The sequence below is a fragment of the Oryctolagus cuniculus genome, chromosome 19 (assembly GCF_964237555.1).
Source record: "Oryctolagus cuniculus chromosome 19, mOryCun1.1, whole genome shotgun sequence".
NCBI classification, from domain to species: Eukaryota; Metazoa; Chordata; class Mammalia; order Lagomorpha; family Leporidae; genus Oryctolagus; species Oryctolagus cuniculus.
Window position 1 is genome coordinate 32,053,487 of NC_091450.1, and position 13,510 is coordinate 32,066,996.

The window sequence follows — 13,510 nt, forward strand, 5'->3', positions numbered from 1 at the left end:
ATGAGGAAACCGAAGGCCTCTGAGGATAAAGTCAGTACTTTGCCCTGCATGCAAGAAATCACATGGTGATGAAACTGGCATTTGAACTTGGGTGTCTCTAATTCCAAAGGCCACAGGTTCTGTGATACTGCCTTTCTTATTGGCATCCATGGCCCATGATAGAACTACAAGCAACCAGGGAGGCTGAGGTAGGGAGGTGAGCCTGGCCGGCCTGGAGAATGACCCGTGAACTTACATTCCGGAACCCCTTTGTTCCCTTTTTCATTACCCAAGCCTGACTGACTTGTACTGTTATAAGGCAAGAGAAGACTCCCCAAGACTTTGAGTTTGAACTCCCATCCCTGTCATCCAAGCAGAGAGTCCAAGCTACACAGAATACATCCTGAAAGTTTTAGTTGTTTTTTTTTTTAAAGAAGTAACATTTCCTCTCCATCTCCAAAGAAAAATAATTTAGAAAATTGTTAGATTTTTAACCAAAATACTTGATAACATATGTCTAGATACAGCTATTACACATATTGGAAAAAAATTGTTAAATAATGTGTTATTAATGTTAAAGAACCAGAAAATGTTGTAAATATATATTCATATGGGTTTCTCTTTAAAGCCAAAGTGATTGTATACCTATCGACAAACTAATATTTATGTGGGCCTTTGGGACAGAAGAATGATCTTACTGTATTTAGACAATGCAAAGGTACATTATTTACTAAAATGGAATTATTGGGAAATCTCATTAGCAAAAACAAAAGCCTCTTGAAGACTAATTGGAGGACAGTCCTTCTACAGAACAGAGACACAACTGAACATGCCAAAGATGCTGCCCACTACACCTAGGCCCTAACACTTAACAGAGGGGAAGATCATGCTGGTGAATGAATCAGTAGCCTTAACCAAACTTGCCTTTTCTCTTTTCCCTTCTTGTCATTCTTGTTTTGTGTTTGCAAAGCCACTCTTAAGACCAGATACCCTGGATGTCAAGGTCAGACTTGACTTTTCTGTGTTTGCAAAGCCACTCTTAAGACGAGATACTCTGGATGTCAAGGTCAGACTTGACTTTTCCGCTTTCACCCGACTCTCAGGGTCTGTGTGGTGGCTCCGTGCCTCTTGCCCCCAGCACGCTCCTCCTCTCAGAAAGGAATCCACTGCAACATTGTTGAGAAATCAACTGCAACAGTTTCCCATGTCTCCACTGTCAGGATACCAATCTGCCAAGGCTGCAAAGTCTTAAATTTTATAATAGGCCTTCTGGTCTCTTCAGTTGGTCTCTCAGTGAGGTACTTCAGGTAGTACAGAAAGATGGCCTCCAGTTAGTTTTTTTTTTGTTTTTTTTTTGTTTTGTTTTGTTTTGTTTTGTTTTTAGCCAACTCTGGGATATAATCTTTGCCAAAAATCATGGAGAGCAACACCTCCCTTCTCTTCTGCCCTTAGTGGGAAAAACTGGCCCACTGCCTCATCAGCACATTTTTAAGGCTCTAATATTTCAGCCAAGACAGTGAAGAGTTGCATGGTGGGCAGTGAAATTGGAAAAGAGGCCCCTACTCACAGAGTTGCCACAGAAAGAAGTAGAGAGGAGTATTTTTTTTAAAAATGATTTATTTATTTATTTGAAAGTCATAGTTACACAGAGAAGGAGAGACAGAGAAAGGTCTTCCATCCACTGGTTCACTGCCCAGTTGGCCATAACAGCTGGAGCTGCGCCGATCCGAAGCCAGGAGCCAGGAGCTTCTTCAGGTCTCCCACACGGATGCAGGGTCCCAAGGGCTTAGGCCATCTTCTACTGCTTTCCCAGGCCATAGCAGAGAGCTGGACAGGAAGTGGAACAGCTGGGTCTTGAACTGGCACCCATATGGGATGCCAGCACTACAGGCAGTGGCTTAACCCACTACGCCACAGCACCGGCCCCAAGAGAGGAGTATTTTAGAAGGCATCAGGACAGAGTGAGGCTGATGATATGAAAGATAGGAGCTGTTATCCTTTCTTTTGATCCTAAAAAAGTATAGGGGAAGGTGCAAATTCATGGCATAAATCTTGTTCTGAACCTCAGTATAGAAATTCACCTTTACAGATGAGGTTTTATTTACAGTTACCCTCTCAAGTTTTTGTAGCATTGTTTATTCTAGGGTTTTTGGAAGATTATGCCAAACATACATAAAAGGTTAGAAAAATACTATTCTTACAGAAACATTAACCTACACATCAGTGTAACTAAAATGGCTCTTTGAAATAATATTGTGATTGGTGTGTAGAAAAAATTTCTAAAATCTGAATGTCAGTTATTGTGAAATAGGCATATTTTCATTTGTTGCTTTATTGTACACTGTTTCCTAAAAACATGTGCTGGATGTAATTCAAGCTGCTCTGCCCACAAGGAGTTGAAGGAACTGGTTTGTCTATTAATGACATTCAGACTGTTTTTAGGATAATGGTTTTTTTCACCCTTTCCTTTACCATGTCAATTGATGGAGACAGATTACATATGATTGTTATTAACTGAGCAGTATTGTTAGCTTATGATGTTAGCAAATACTGGATAAAGTTTTATATAGTGTTAGAAAAATAAATGCAAGAGTTTATTGTTATGAATGGTGGGTTAACTACATTTTGCTATATAGATGTTAACACTGAAAATTTTTGCATGAAGTAATTGATTCTTGAACAAATTTTTTGGGTTTTTGTTGTTGATGCAGTATTGCAAATGTATACCAAACAATTCCTTTACATGAATTCTGGGATATAAATTTCTGTTAAACAGCAATCATTGATGAAAACAGCATTTTCCCAGTAGAAGTCCAATGTCAGCATCTAAATCACATTTTTAAACTTGATTTTGGAATTTAGTTGTTGCTTCTGAAGGAGTTGGGCTCAAAATAGTTTGATTTGAATGTTGTTGTTAGGGGGCCAGTGCTGTGGCGTTGTGGGTAAAGCCACTGCCTGCAGAGTCGCCATTCCCACATGGGTGCCGGTTCGAGTCCCAGCTGCTCCACTTACAATCCAGCGCCCTGCTGGACAGGAGCAGGAGATGGCCCAAGTGCTTGGGCCCCTGCCACCCACGTGAATGGTACGTGGAGGAGCTGGGACTTGAACACCCACCCCAGTGCAAAAAAAAAAAAAAAAAAAAAAACTTTGTTGTTGCAAATAATTCCTTCACATTTCCTCATTTAGCATAAATTTTTTTTTTGACAGGCAGAGTTAGACAGTGAGAGAGAGAGACAGAGAGAATGGTCTTCCTCCCATTGGTTCACACTCCAAATGGCTGCTACGGCTGGTGCTGTGCCAATCCGAAGCCAGGAGCCAGGTGCTTCCTCCTGGTCTCCCATGCGGGTGCAGGGCCCAAGGACTTGGGCCATCCTCCACTGCCTTCCCGGGCTACAGCAGAGAGCTGGACTGGAAGAGGAGCAACTGGGACAGAATCCAGCGCCACAACCGGGACTAGAACTTGGAATACCAGCGCCACAGGCAGAGGATTAGCCTAGTAAGCTGCGGCGCTGGCCTAGCATAAAAATTAATAACTAAATAGTTAAGGGAGTTAAAGCTAAAAAATGACATTTCACAGTAAATGCCTTTTTGAGTCTGTGAGTCCTGTGAGACCACACAATTGGCAGTGTTCTTGTAGACGGCAAAATAAGGGGTAATACAACCTGAAACTGCACATTTGTCTCAGTGATCTGTTTACTGCTTATGTGTCCAAGGAGAAGGCAGGCACAGCAGATTATAGTTTATCTCAATAGTCTATTAAATGTCCAGGAATCTTGTTACCCAGGGATTTCAGTGGGACTGTATTTTTGCTTTGACTGTTTAAAAAGTAGCAAGATGATCTTCATTAACGATGTGTAGAAGTACATTCATTTGTTCTAGCTTTGTAGGCCAGGAGAGCTGCTCATCTGATGGAGTGATCGCTATTACCCATCTTCCCAAGGCCCATCTGACCGTAGGCATTTTGTCTTTTATCTTACAATTGCCACCCCTCCCTGCATGAACAGTCTAGGGATGAGGAGGATGTGATACAAATACTCATTTATATAAATCCAAGAATATGCTGTAATCCCTTGTTCCCGTGGATACCTCATAAGTATGTCTGTAATATGTACTTTACTGTTCTTCTGTTTAATGTTTTAATTTTATTTTTTTGTGAAACCTTCTCTTAGACTTAGCACTAGATCGCCAGATCTCAACAGTGGTTGTCTGTCTGATATGTAATTTGGCATCTAATAAATGCTTTTTTATGTTGATGGCAAGGAGGTAGACTTTTCTTTTTTTTTTTTTAAGGAACACTGGTTTTAGATAGCAGTGAAGTGGATTTTGAAGACTGGCGGGATTGTGGTTTGGAGACAGTTCATGAGTGAGTGACTTGGTGTCATTTGATAAAGGGAATAAAATCGCTTGCTTCCCAGAACGTGGCAGGACATCTCACCGTGTTCCAGGGGACAGCACTAGGTATCGACCTCCCAGCCTGTGCTGCGCGGCAGCCGTACAGGGCCGGATACCTCGGGCTCCCTGGGCAGGGCTGGGCAGCTGAGTCCGGGGTGAGGGGCGTGGTGACAGCACTCCCAGAAGGCTTCGCGCCGCCCCGGAAATCCCGGGTCTCCAAGCCTCCCGCTGGTACCACCGCGGCCGCGGGCAAGCCGGAAGCTACACGGCCTCCCTGGTCTCGGGGATCCCGGGTCTACACTCCGGAGCCTCCCGCTGATGCCACCGCGGGCAAGCCGGAAACGGCACAGCCTCCCCGGCCTCGGAGATCCCGGGTCTCCACGCCGCAGCCTCCCGCTGGTACCACCGCGGCCGCGGGCAAGCCGGAAGCTACACGGCCTCCCTGGTCTCGGGGATCCCGGGTCTCCACTCCGGAGCCTCCCGCTGGTGCCACCGCGGCCGCGGGCAAGCCGGAAGCTGCACGGCCTCCCCGGCCTCGGAGATCCCGGGTCTACACTCCGGAGCCTCCCGCTGGTGCCACCGCGGGCAAGCCGGAAGCTGCACAGCCTCCCTGGTCTCGGAGATCCCGGGTCTCCACGCCGCAGCCTCCCGCTGGTACCACCGCGGCCGCGGGCAAGCCGGAAGCTACACGGCCTCCCTGGTCTCGGGGATCCCGGGTCTACACTCCGGAGCCTCCCGCTGATGCCACCGCGGGCAAGCCGGAAACGGCACAGCCTCCCCGGCCTCGGAGATCCCGGGTCTCCACGCCGCAGCCTCCCGCTGGTACCACCGCGGCCGCGGGCAAGCCGGAAGCTACACGGCCTCCCTGGTCTCGGGGATCCCGGGTCTCCACTCCGGAGCCTCCCGCTGGTGCCACCGCGGCCGCGGGCAAGCCGGAAGCTGCACGGCCTCCCTGGTCTCGGAGATCCCGGGTCTCCACGCCGCAGCCTCCCGCTGGTGCCACTGCGGCCGCGGGCAAGCCGGAAGCTGCACGGCCTCCCTGGTCTCGGGGATCCCGGGTCTCCACTCCGGAGCCTCCCGCTGGTGCCACCGCGGCCGCGGGCAAGCCGGAAGCTGCCCGGCCTCCTCTGCACCCACTTCCGGCTGCGCCTGCGCAATGCTGAGGGCATCTGGCCCCGGGGTTCGGCCGCGTCCTAGTCCTCAGTTCAGTGGTCTCCACCGAAGCCCGACGGTGAGGGTAAGAGCGTCCGCCCGCGGGAGGTTACGCAGGACTGACGGCCGGGGACAGCCTGAATCCCCATCCCGACCCCTGCATAGACCGCGCTGGACGGCAGAGCCTGGCGCGGCGCGCAGTGGGGCGCTCCGGGCCTGCCCTGTCTCGGCTTAAGTGGGATGCGTTAAGGCTCGCAGCCGGCCTAGGGGGGTGTCTTAGAGCCAGCGTCACGTCACTCGAGCTTTCTGGATGCCCTGCAGCCACATCTGAACGCGCTTTTGGTTAAAGTGTGCCCTGTGAGCTCACCAGGGTTGAGGGTCTCACCAAGTGAGCCCGTCCCCTTCTGTGGCAGCCCAGATTTCCCCTGTCCCTTGCATTCCAGATTGCTGTGTGTAGGTATTGAAGAGCGGTCATCCTGTGGCTATCTGACGCATCAAGACACACAGCCAGCGGCCGGGCGGGCGCTGGGCGCGGTGGCCTACTAGGTTAAGCATCCGCCTGCAGCAGCAGCAGCAGCATCCCATATGGGCGACGGCTGGAATCCCGGCCTCTCCACTTCTGATCCAGCTCCCTGCTGATGGCCTGGGAAAGCCGTTAGAAGATGGCCCAAGTGCTTCTGCCCCTGCACCCGCGCCGGGAGTGACCCGGAAGGAAGAAGCCCCTGGCCCAGCTCCGACCCTTGTGGCCATTTGGGGAATATAGTGCTCGAGTCTAGTACCTTCTGACTCAGGCTTCCCGCTACTGCAGATCCTGGGAGGCAGTGGAGACGGCTCAAATGCTTGGGCTCCTGCCACTCACACTGGAGACCTGGTTCAAGTGGCTGGCTCCAGCTTCTGCCCCTGAACGGGTGGAAGGGAGCTCTCTCTATGTATCTGGCTCCCAAATAAAATTAAAAAAATTTTAAACAAATACATGCCCCAAACCAAACTCATGCTTTAATTCTTGACCTGTCTGCCTCCAGTATGTGGCGCCACATCCACTTGGACCCCTGCCACACGTGGCAGATCTGGATGGAGTTTCAGGCTCCTGGCTTCCACCTGACCCAGCCCCAGCCACTGTGGCCATTTGGAATCTCTCTCTTCTCTGTAACTGTGCCTTTTTTTTCTTTTCTTTTCTTTTCTTTTTTTTTTAATTTTTTTGACAGGCAGAGTGGACAGTGAGAGAGAGAGACAGAAAGGTCTTGCTTTTGCCGTTGGTTCACCCTCCAATGGCCACTGAGGCCGGCGCACCGCGCTGATCTGAAGGCAGCAGCCAGGTGCTTTTCCTGGTCTCCCATGGGGTGCGGGGCCCAAGCACTTGGGCCATCCTCCACTGCACTCCTTGGCCACAGCAGAGAGCTGGCCTGGAAGAGGGGCAACCGGGACAGAATCCGGCGCCCTGACCGGGACTAGAACCCGGTGTGCCAGCGCCGCAGGTGGAGGATTAGCCTAGTGAGCCACAGCGCTGGCCTGTAACTGTGCCTTTCAAATAAATAAAACAGATTACTAAAACTTAGGAGATACAGTAGAAGCAATAAAAGAGGGAAGTATCAAGTCAAAAATAGAAAAAACTTGACTAAGAGTTGGTCTTTTTGAAAAATTAAACAAAATTGAAAATCCCTTAAATATACTAAAAAAGAGAAAAAAGAAAATGAAAAAGTGAAGATAAATATTATAGTAATTCTTCAGAAGTAAAGAATATCTTCAGGGGCTATTGTGAACACTTACATGTCAGCAAACTGGACTAGAAAAAATGGATAAATTTCTGAAAAAATATGACCCACCAAGACTGCATCATGAAGAAACTGAAAATCTGAGTCAAGAAGAAACTAAACAGCTCAAAATCAAATGAGAATGAAAGAAATCAATCTCAGTGAGACAGCGCTTAGAACCAGATGATTTCATGGCTATAAATTCTACCAAACACTAAAAGAAAAGTTAAAATTTATCCTTCTTAAGCTCATCTCCAAAATGCAAGTCGAGGGAAATTTTCTAAATTCATTTTATAAGTCCAGCATCACCTTGATACCAAGACCATCAAGGACAACACAAGGAAAAAAATATATAGGCAAATACCTTTGTTGATGATAGAAAACTAAATCTAACAAAACATCAAAAATGCTGTGTACTAAAATCCAAGTGAGATTTATCTCGGGGATGTAAAATAGAGTTAACATGCAAATCAATATGACACATTAACAGTGAAAGTTAAAAACCACATGATCATCTCTACAGGTGCAGAAAAAGCACTTGTTACATAGTTCCACATCCTTTTGTGATGAAAACTCAACAGTATGGGTAGGGAAGGAAATTTCTGCAACACAATAAAGGCTATGAAAAGCTATCATCATAATCAGGCCGGCGCCGTGGCTTACTAGGCTAATCCTCCTCCTTGCGGCGCCGGCACACCGGGTTCTAGTCCCGGTCGGGGTGCTGGATTCTGTCCCGGTTGCCCCCCTTCCAGGCCAGCTCTCTGCTGTGGCCAGGGAGTACAGTGGAGGATGGCCCAAGTGCTTGGGCCCTGCACCCCATGGGAGACCAGGAGAAGCACCTGGCTCCTGCCTTCGGATCAGCGCAGTGCGCCAGCCGCGGCGGCCATTGGAGGGTGAACCAACGGCAAAGGAAGACCTTTCTCTTTCTCTCTCTCTGTCCACTCTGCCTGTAAAAAACAAAACAAACAAACAAAAAAACACCTTTATAAAATAGAGTCCACAAAAAACCGTTAGGGGCCAACACTGTGGTGTGGCGGTTAAAGCCCTTGCCTGCAGTGCCCGCCTCACATATGGGTGCCTGTTCAAGACCAGGCTGCTCCACTTCCTGTCCAGCTCTCTGCTATGGCCTGGGAAAGCAGTGGAAGATGGGCCAAGGCCTTGGGCCCCTGCACCCACGTGGGAGACTTGGAAGAAGCTCCTGGCTCCTGGCTTTGGATCAGTGCAGCTCCGGCCATTACGGCCAATTAGTGAGTGAACCAACGGATGGAAGACCTCTCTCTCTCACTCTGCCTCTCCTATCTAACTCTGCCTTTCAAATAAATTAATTAAAAAAATAGTACTAATAATTCAGTAGTTTCATGATGCAAAACATCCAATAGTTAGTTGCATTTGTATACGAATAATTATGTATCCCCAAAGGAAATCCAGAAGACAATCCCATTCATGATAACATCAAAAAGAACAGAATACCTAGGACTAAACTGAACCAAGGAGGTAGAAGATGTATACAGTGAGAACTGTAAAACACAGGTGAAAGAAACTGAAGGCACAAATAAGTGTAGAGATATCCTGTGTTCACGGATTGGAAGATTTAGAATTGTTAAGATGTTCATATTACCCAAGGTCATACACTCATATAGATTCAACAGAAACATGACCAAATTCCTACGGCATATTTCAAAGAAATAGAAAAGAAAAACTCTAAAATGTTTGTGGAACTGAAGAAGACCCTAAGTGACCAAAGCAGTCTTGAGAAGGAAGAGCAAATCGGAGGGATTACACATCCTGATTTCCAATCGTATTACAAAGCTATAATAATTAAAACACTGTTGATGGCATAAAAACACACACAGACCAAAGGAATAGAGAGCTGAGAAATAAAACCCAGCATATATAGTCAACTAATTTTTGACAAGGGCACCAAGAATATATAATGAGTAAAGGATAGTCTCTTCAATAAAAGGTGTTGGGGAAACCAGATATCCACATACAAGAGAATGAGATGGTAACCTTACTTTACAGTAAATACAAAAGTCAACTCAGAATGAATTCAGGACCTCAGTGTAAAATGTGAAACTCTGCAATTACTATTTTAGCAAAAAAAAAAAAAAGTTTAAAGCTTCAAACATTTTATCTGAAAGGCAAAGTTACAGGGCGGGAGGAACAGAGATCATCCATCCTCTGGTTCAGTCCCCAAATGACCACAGAGGCTACAAAGGGGCAGGGCTGGACTGGGCAGTCGGAGCTGGGATCTCCATCAGGATCTTCCACGTGGGTAGCTGGGGCCACGTACTCGGGCTATCACCGCCACCTCCCCAGGTGCATTACTGCGGTTGGATTGGAAAAGGAGCAGCTGGGACACAAACTTGCACTGACTTGGGACGCAAGTGTTGAAAGAGCAGCTTAACCCACTGCACCACACACCAGCCCTAGGCAATTGTTTGTTTTTTGCTATTACACTAAAACCTCTGGCCACAAAAGCAAAAACAAACAAAATCAACAAAAAACAGAGATTCACATCAAACTAAAAACCTCTGCACAACACATGGAAGGAAACAATCAACAAAATGAAAACATAGCCTGCAGGTTGGGAGAATATATTCGCAAATACACATCTGATAAGGGGTTAATGTCCAAAATATATGGGGAATGCACACAACAGCAAAATCCAAATAACCCAGTTTTGAGAAATGAGCAAAATCAGTTTGACATATATATATATATATATATATATATATATATATATTTACAAAGAAACCATAAAAATAGCCAACAGGTTGATGAGACGACGTTGCACATCACTAATGATCAGGGAAGTCCAAATCAGCACCCCAGGGAGCTGGCACCTCACACCTGCTGTAGTAACTATTGCCAAAAAGTCGAAAGCTAAGCGCTGGTAGGATGTGGGGAAAGGGGACCCTCGCACTGCTGGTGGAGCGTGAGCCGGTGCAGCCGTGCGGGACACGGCACGCAGGTCCCTCAGAAGGCGTCCCGGGGCCGGGCCGATCTCTGGGTGTGTCGGGGAGCAGGGGGCAGGGCGGGGGCACTGGTGCCGTCCTGCCAGGCCGCCTGGCCTCCTGCTCGCTCTACAGACTCCGGGAAAGCCGGTCTCCCCTGCCCAGGTAGCCAGAGCGCGCCTCCAGGCACGCGCAGGTCGGGCGGTGCTGCGAGCGGCGTCTCTGCGGGAATCGCCCGCCACCGAGCGCGCGCGGGCCGGCCGGCCGCTCCCCTGGCGGAGCGCACGCTGCCCCGGGCCTGCCTTTCGCGTCATTCCCGCGTCAGTTTTCTCCTCAGAGTGTACGGCTGCGGGTTTACGTGGGTTTCGCCCCTAGAGTGGCTTCTCTAAGAACGCGCGTGTCCTCCAGGTTTTACCTTAGCACCTCCATCCAGCGCCCCAGGGTGCCCGCTGTGAGGTCGGCGTTCAGTCAGCCTCACGCTAAGTGAAAAGCTGACCAGAGAACCTCTAGCCTCAACTGCCGCGGCAGGCAACCTCGCGTGCCCTGCGGGGCCGAGCGGGACGGGCAACCGGAGAAAAATACATCTCCCAGGGGCCTTCGCGGCGGCCCGCCCCCTTCCTCACACTGACAGCCGCGACAGGCAATGAGAGGCGAGGCTTCCGCGGGCTGGGCGCCGAGCGGCCCAATCAGAGGAGAATGGGCAGTGCACTTCCTGCAGAAGCCCCGCCTTCACCCCGGGCGTTCACCTGCGGAGCCGAGCGCCGAATGGCCCTCAGTTGGCTCCGCGCTAGCCCTAGCTGCGATCAGGTGTCTGCCCGAGCCGGGTTCTTTTCCAGTGTTCCTGGGTGACTCCGTGGGTGGAGGCGCCACTGCACAGGGCCCCGTGGTCTCCCGCCTGACGAGTCTCGGGGCCGGCGGAGGAGCCGGCGTGGCAGCCGTGGGCATCTCGGCAGGGCGCTGCCGGCCCTCGGGGTGAAAGGCGCCCCGAAGCAGGCAGGCTGATAGGATGAAATGGATTAGACCTGTGAGCTGGGAGACCGCGCCTTCACCACGCCCCTGCACCTGCGCGCCCACCTGCCAATCACATTAATTAACCACGTCCATTTGGAAGTGGATGAAGGGCCTGAAACACGGTGGGCCCGGCCCCTATTCTCCCTCGCCGGGCTGGATCCCTTGTTGCCCTGTGCCTTTGGGGCGCGGGGCTTTCGGGCCGCCACTCTCTTCCCCTTTGCTTCGCTGCGCCTATGCTGCACGTGGCTCTTGGCCTGCTCGCTGCTCAGTATAGACCCCGGCTTAATTTCCAGACTTTTCTTTCTCCCTCTCCTATGCATTTCACCAGCCCTCACTCTGCAAGCCCTCGCTCTCCTATGCATTTCTCTCACTAAATAAAAAGCTTAAAAACTTACCATGCTGCCTGGTCTATTTGAGCCAGTATTCAGAATTCTCTGAATTCGTGGCAAGCACCCACACCCTTATGGACATGGGGAATACTAATAAGCAGGTAGGTTTCAAAACTCCAATACGAAGAGACAGAGTCAGAATCAGACGTGGCAGCTATGCTGAAATTATCAGATGAATTTAAAACCACTGGGAGGGTGTGTTTGGATAGTGCTTGATACACTGCTTGGAATGACAATGACTGCATCTTATGTTGGAAGGCCTAGGTTCAAAGCCTGGCTCCTCACCTGTTCCCAGCTTCCCTGCAAGGCAGCAGGGGATGGATCAAGTCCTTGCGTGCCCACCATCTATATGGGAGACCCAAGATTGACTTCTGGCTTTGGTCTGGCCCAACCCCAGCTGTTATGGGTGTTTGAAGAGTGAATCAGATGAGAGATCTCTTTGTGTATCTCTGTATCTCAAGTAAAAAAATAAATTAAAACTTTTAAAGCCTAAGGCCAGTGCTGTGGCATAGCAGATAAGGCCACTGCCTGAAGTGCTGGCATCCCATATGGGTGCAGGTTCAAGTCTCAGCTGCTCCACTTCCAATCCAGCTCTCTGCTGTGGCCTGGGAAAGCAGTAAAAGATGGCTTAGGTTCTTGGGCCCCTGCACCCATGTGGGAGACCCGGAAGAGACTCCTGGCTCCTGGCCTCAGATCGGCGCAGCTCCGGCTGTTGCAGCCAGTTGGGGAGTGAACCATCAGATGGAAGACCTCCCCCACCCCCCGCCTCTCCTCTCTCTGTGTAACTCTTTCAAATAAAGAAATCTTTTAAAAAATGTAAAACCCAACTATGATACTAAAACTCTGATAAAGACAGCATGGGGGAACCCATAGACAGTGGGAGCAGAGAGGCTGATAGCTCAAGAAAAAATGAAATAAATGCCAGAGATGAAAAGTCGTGACAGTGCCAGTGCTGTGGCGCAGCGGGGTGAGCCGCCGCCTGCAGTGCCGCATCCCACATGGGCCCTGGTTGGAGTCCCGGCTGCTCCACTTCCGATCCAGCCCCCTGCTAATGTGCCTGGGAAAGCAGAAGATGCGCCAAGTGTTTGGGCCTTGCATCCATGTGGGAGACCTGGAAGAAGCTTCTGGCTTCAGTGTGGCTCAGCCTTGACTTGTTGCAGGCATTAGGAGAGTGAACCAGCGGATGGAAGACCTCTCTCTCTCTCTCTCTCTCTCTCTCTGCCTATCCTTCTCTCTCTGCAACTCTTTTTTTTTTTTTTATTTTTTTATTTTTTTTTTATTTTTATTTTTTGACAGGCAGAGTGGACAGTGAGAGAGAGAGACAGAGAGAGAAAGGTCTTCCCTTGCCGTTGGTTCACCCTCCAATGGCCGCCGCGGCCAGCGCGCTGCGGCCGGCACACCGCGCTGATCCGATGGCAGGAGCCAGGAGCCAGGAGCCAGGTGCTTTTCCTGGTCTCCCATGGGGTGCAGGGCCCAAGCACCTGGGCCATCCTCCACTGCACTCCCTGGCCACAGCAGAGAGCTGGCCTGGAAGAGGGGCAACCGGGACAGAATCCGGCGCCCCAACCGGGACTAGAACCCGGTGTGCCGGCGCCGCTAGGCGGAGGATTAGCCTAGTGAGCCGCGGCGCCGGCCTCTCTCTGCAACTCTTTCAGGTAATTAGAGGGGGAGGGGGAGGAGAGGGAGGTCTTCCATCTGCTGGTTCACTCCCCAATTGGCTGCAACAGCTGGAGCTGCGCCGATCTGAGGCCAGGAGCCAGGAGTCTCTTCCGGGTCTCCCACATGGGTGCAGGGGCCCAAGAACCTAAGCCATCTTTTACTGCTTTCCCTGGCCACAGCAGAGAACTGAATTGGAAGTGGAGCAGCCAGGACTCGAACT

At 50.0% G+C, this 13,510-nt stretch overlaps 2 protein-coding genes across 2 annotated transcripts in view; one reads left to right on the top strand and one right to left on the bottom strand.

Moving 5' to 3' along the window:
• On the top strand, positions 1-6,493 carry LOC138846884 (uncharacterized). Its single transcript, XM_070063900.1, has 3 exons — positions 1-30; positions 4,395-5,608; positions 5,967-6,493. The coding sequence occupies exons 1-2, from the start codon at positions 1-3 to the stop codon at positions 5,532-5,534; spliced, it is 1,170 nt and encodes a 389-aa protein (XP_069920001.1). The 3' UTR covers positions 5,535-5,608; positions 5,967-6,493.
• NAA60 (N-alpha-acetyltransferase 60, NatF catalytic subunit) overlaps positions 1-10,790 on the bottom strand; it is a 47,614-nt gene extending 36,824 nt beyond the window's left edge. The window contains exon 1 of the mRNA XM_051836272.2: positions 10,647-10,790. The gene's annotated coding sequence lies outside the window, so the exon portion shown is untranslated. The remainder of the gene's footprint in view (positions 1-10,646) is intronic.
• Positions 10,791-13,510: the final 2,720 nt, after the last annotated feature.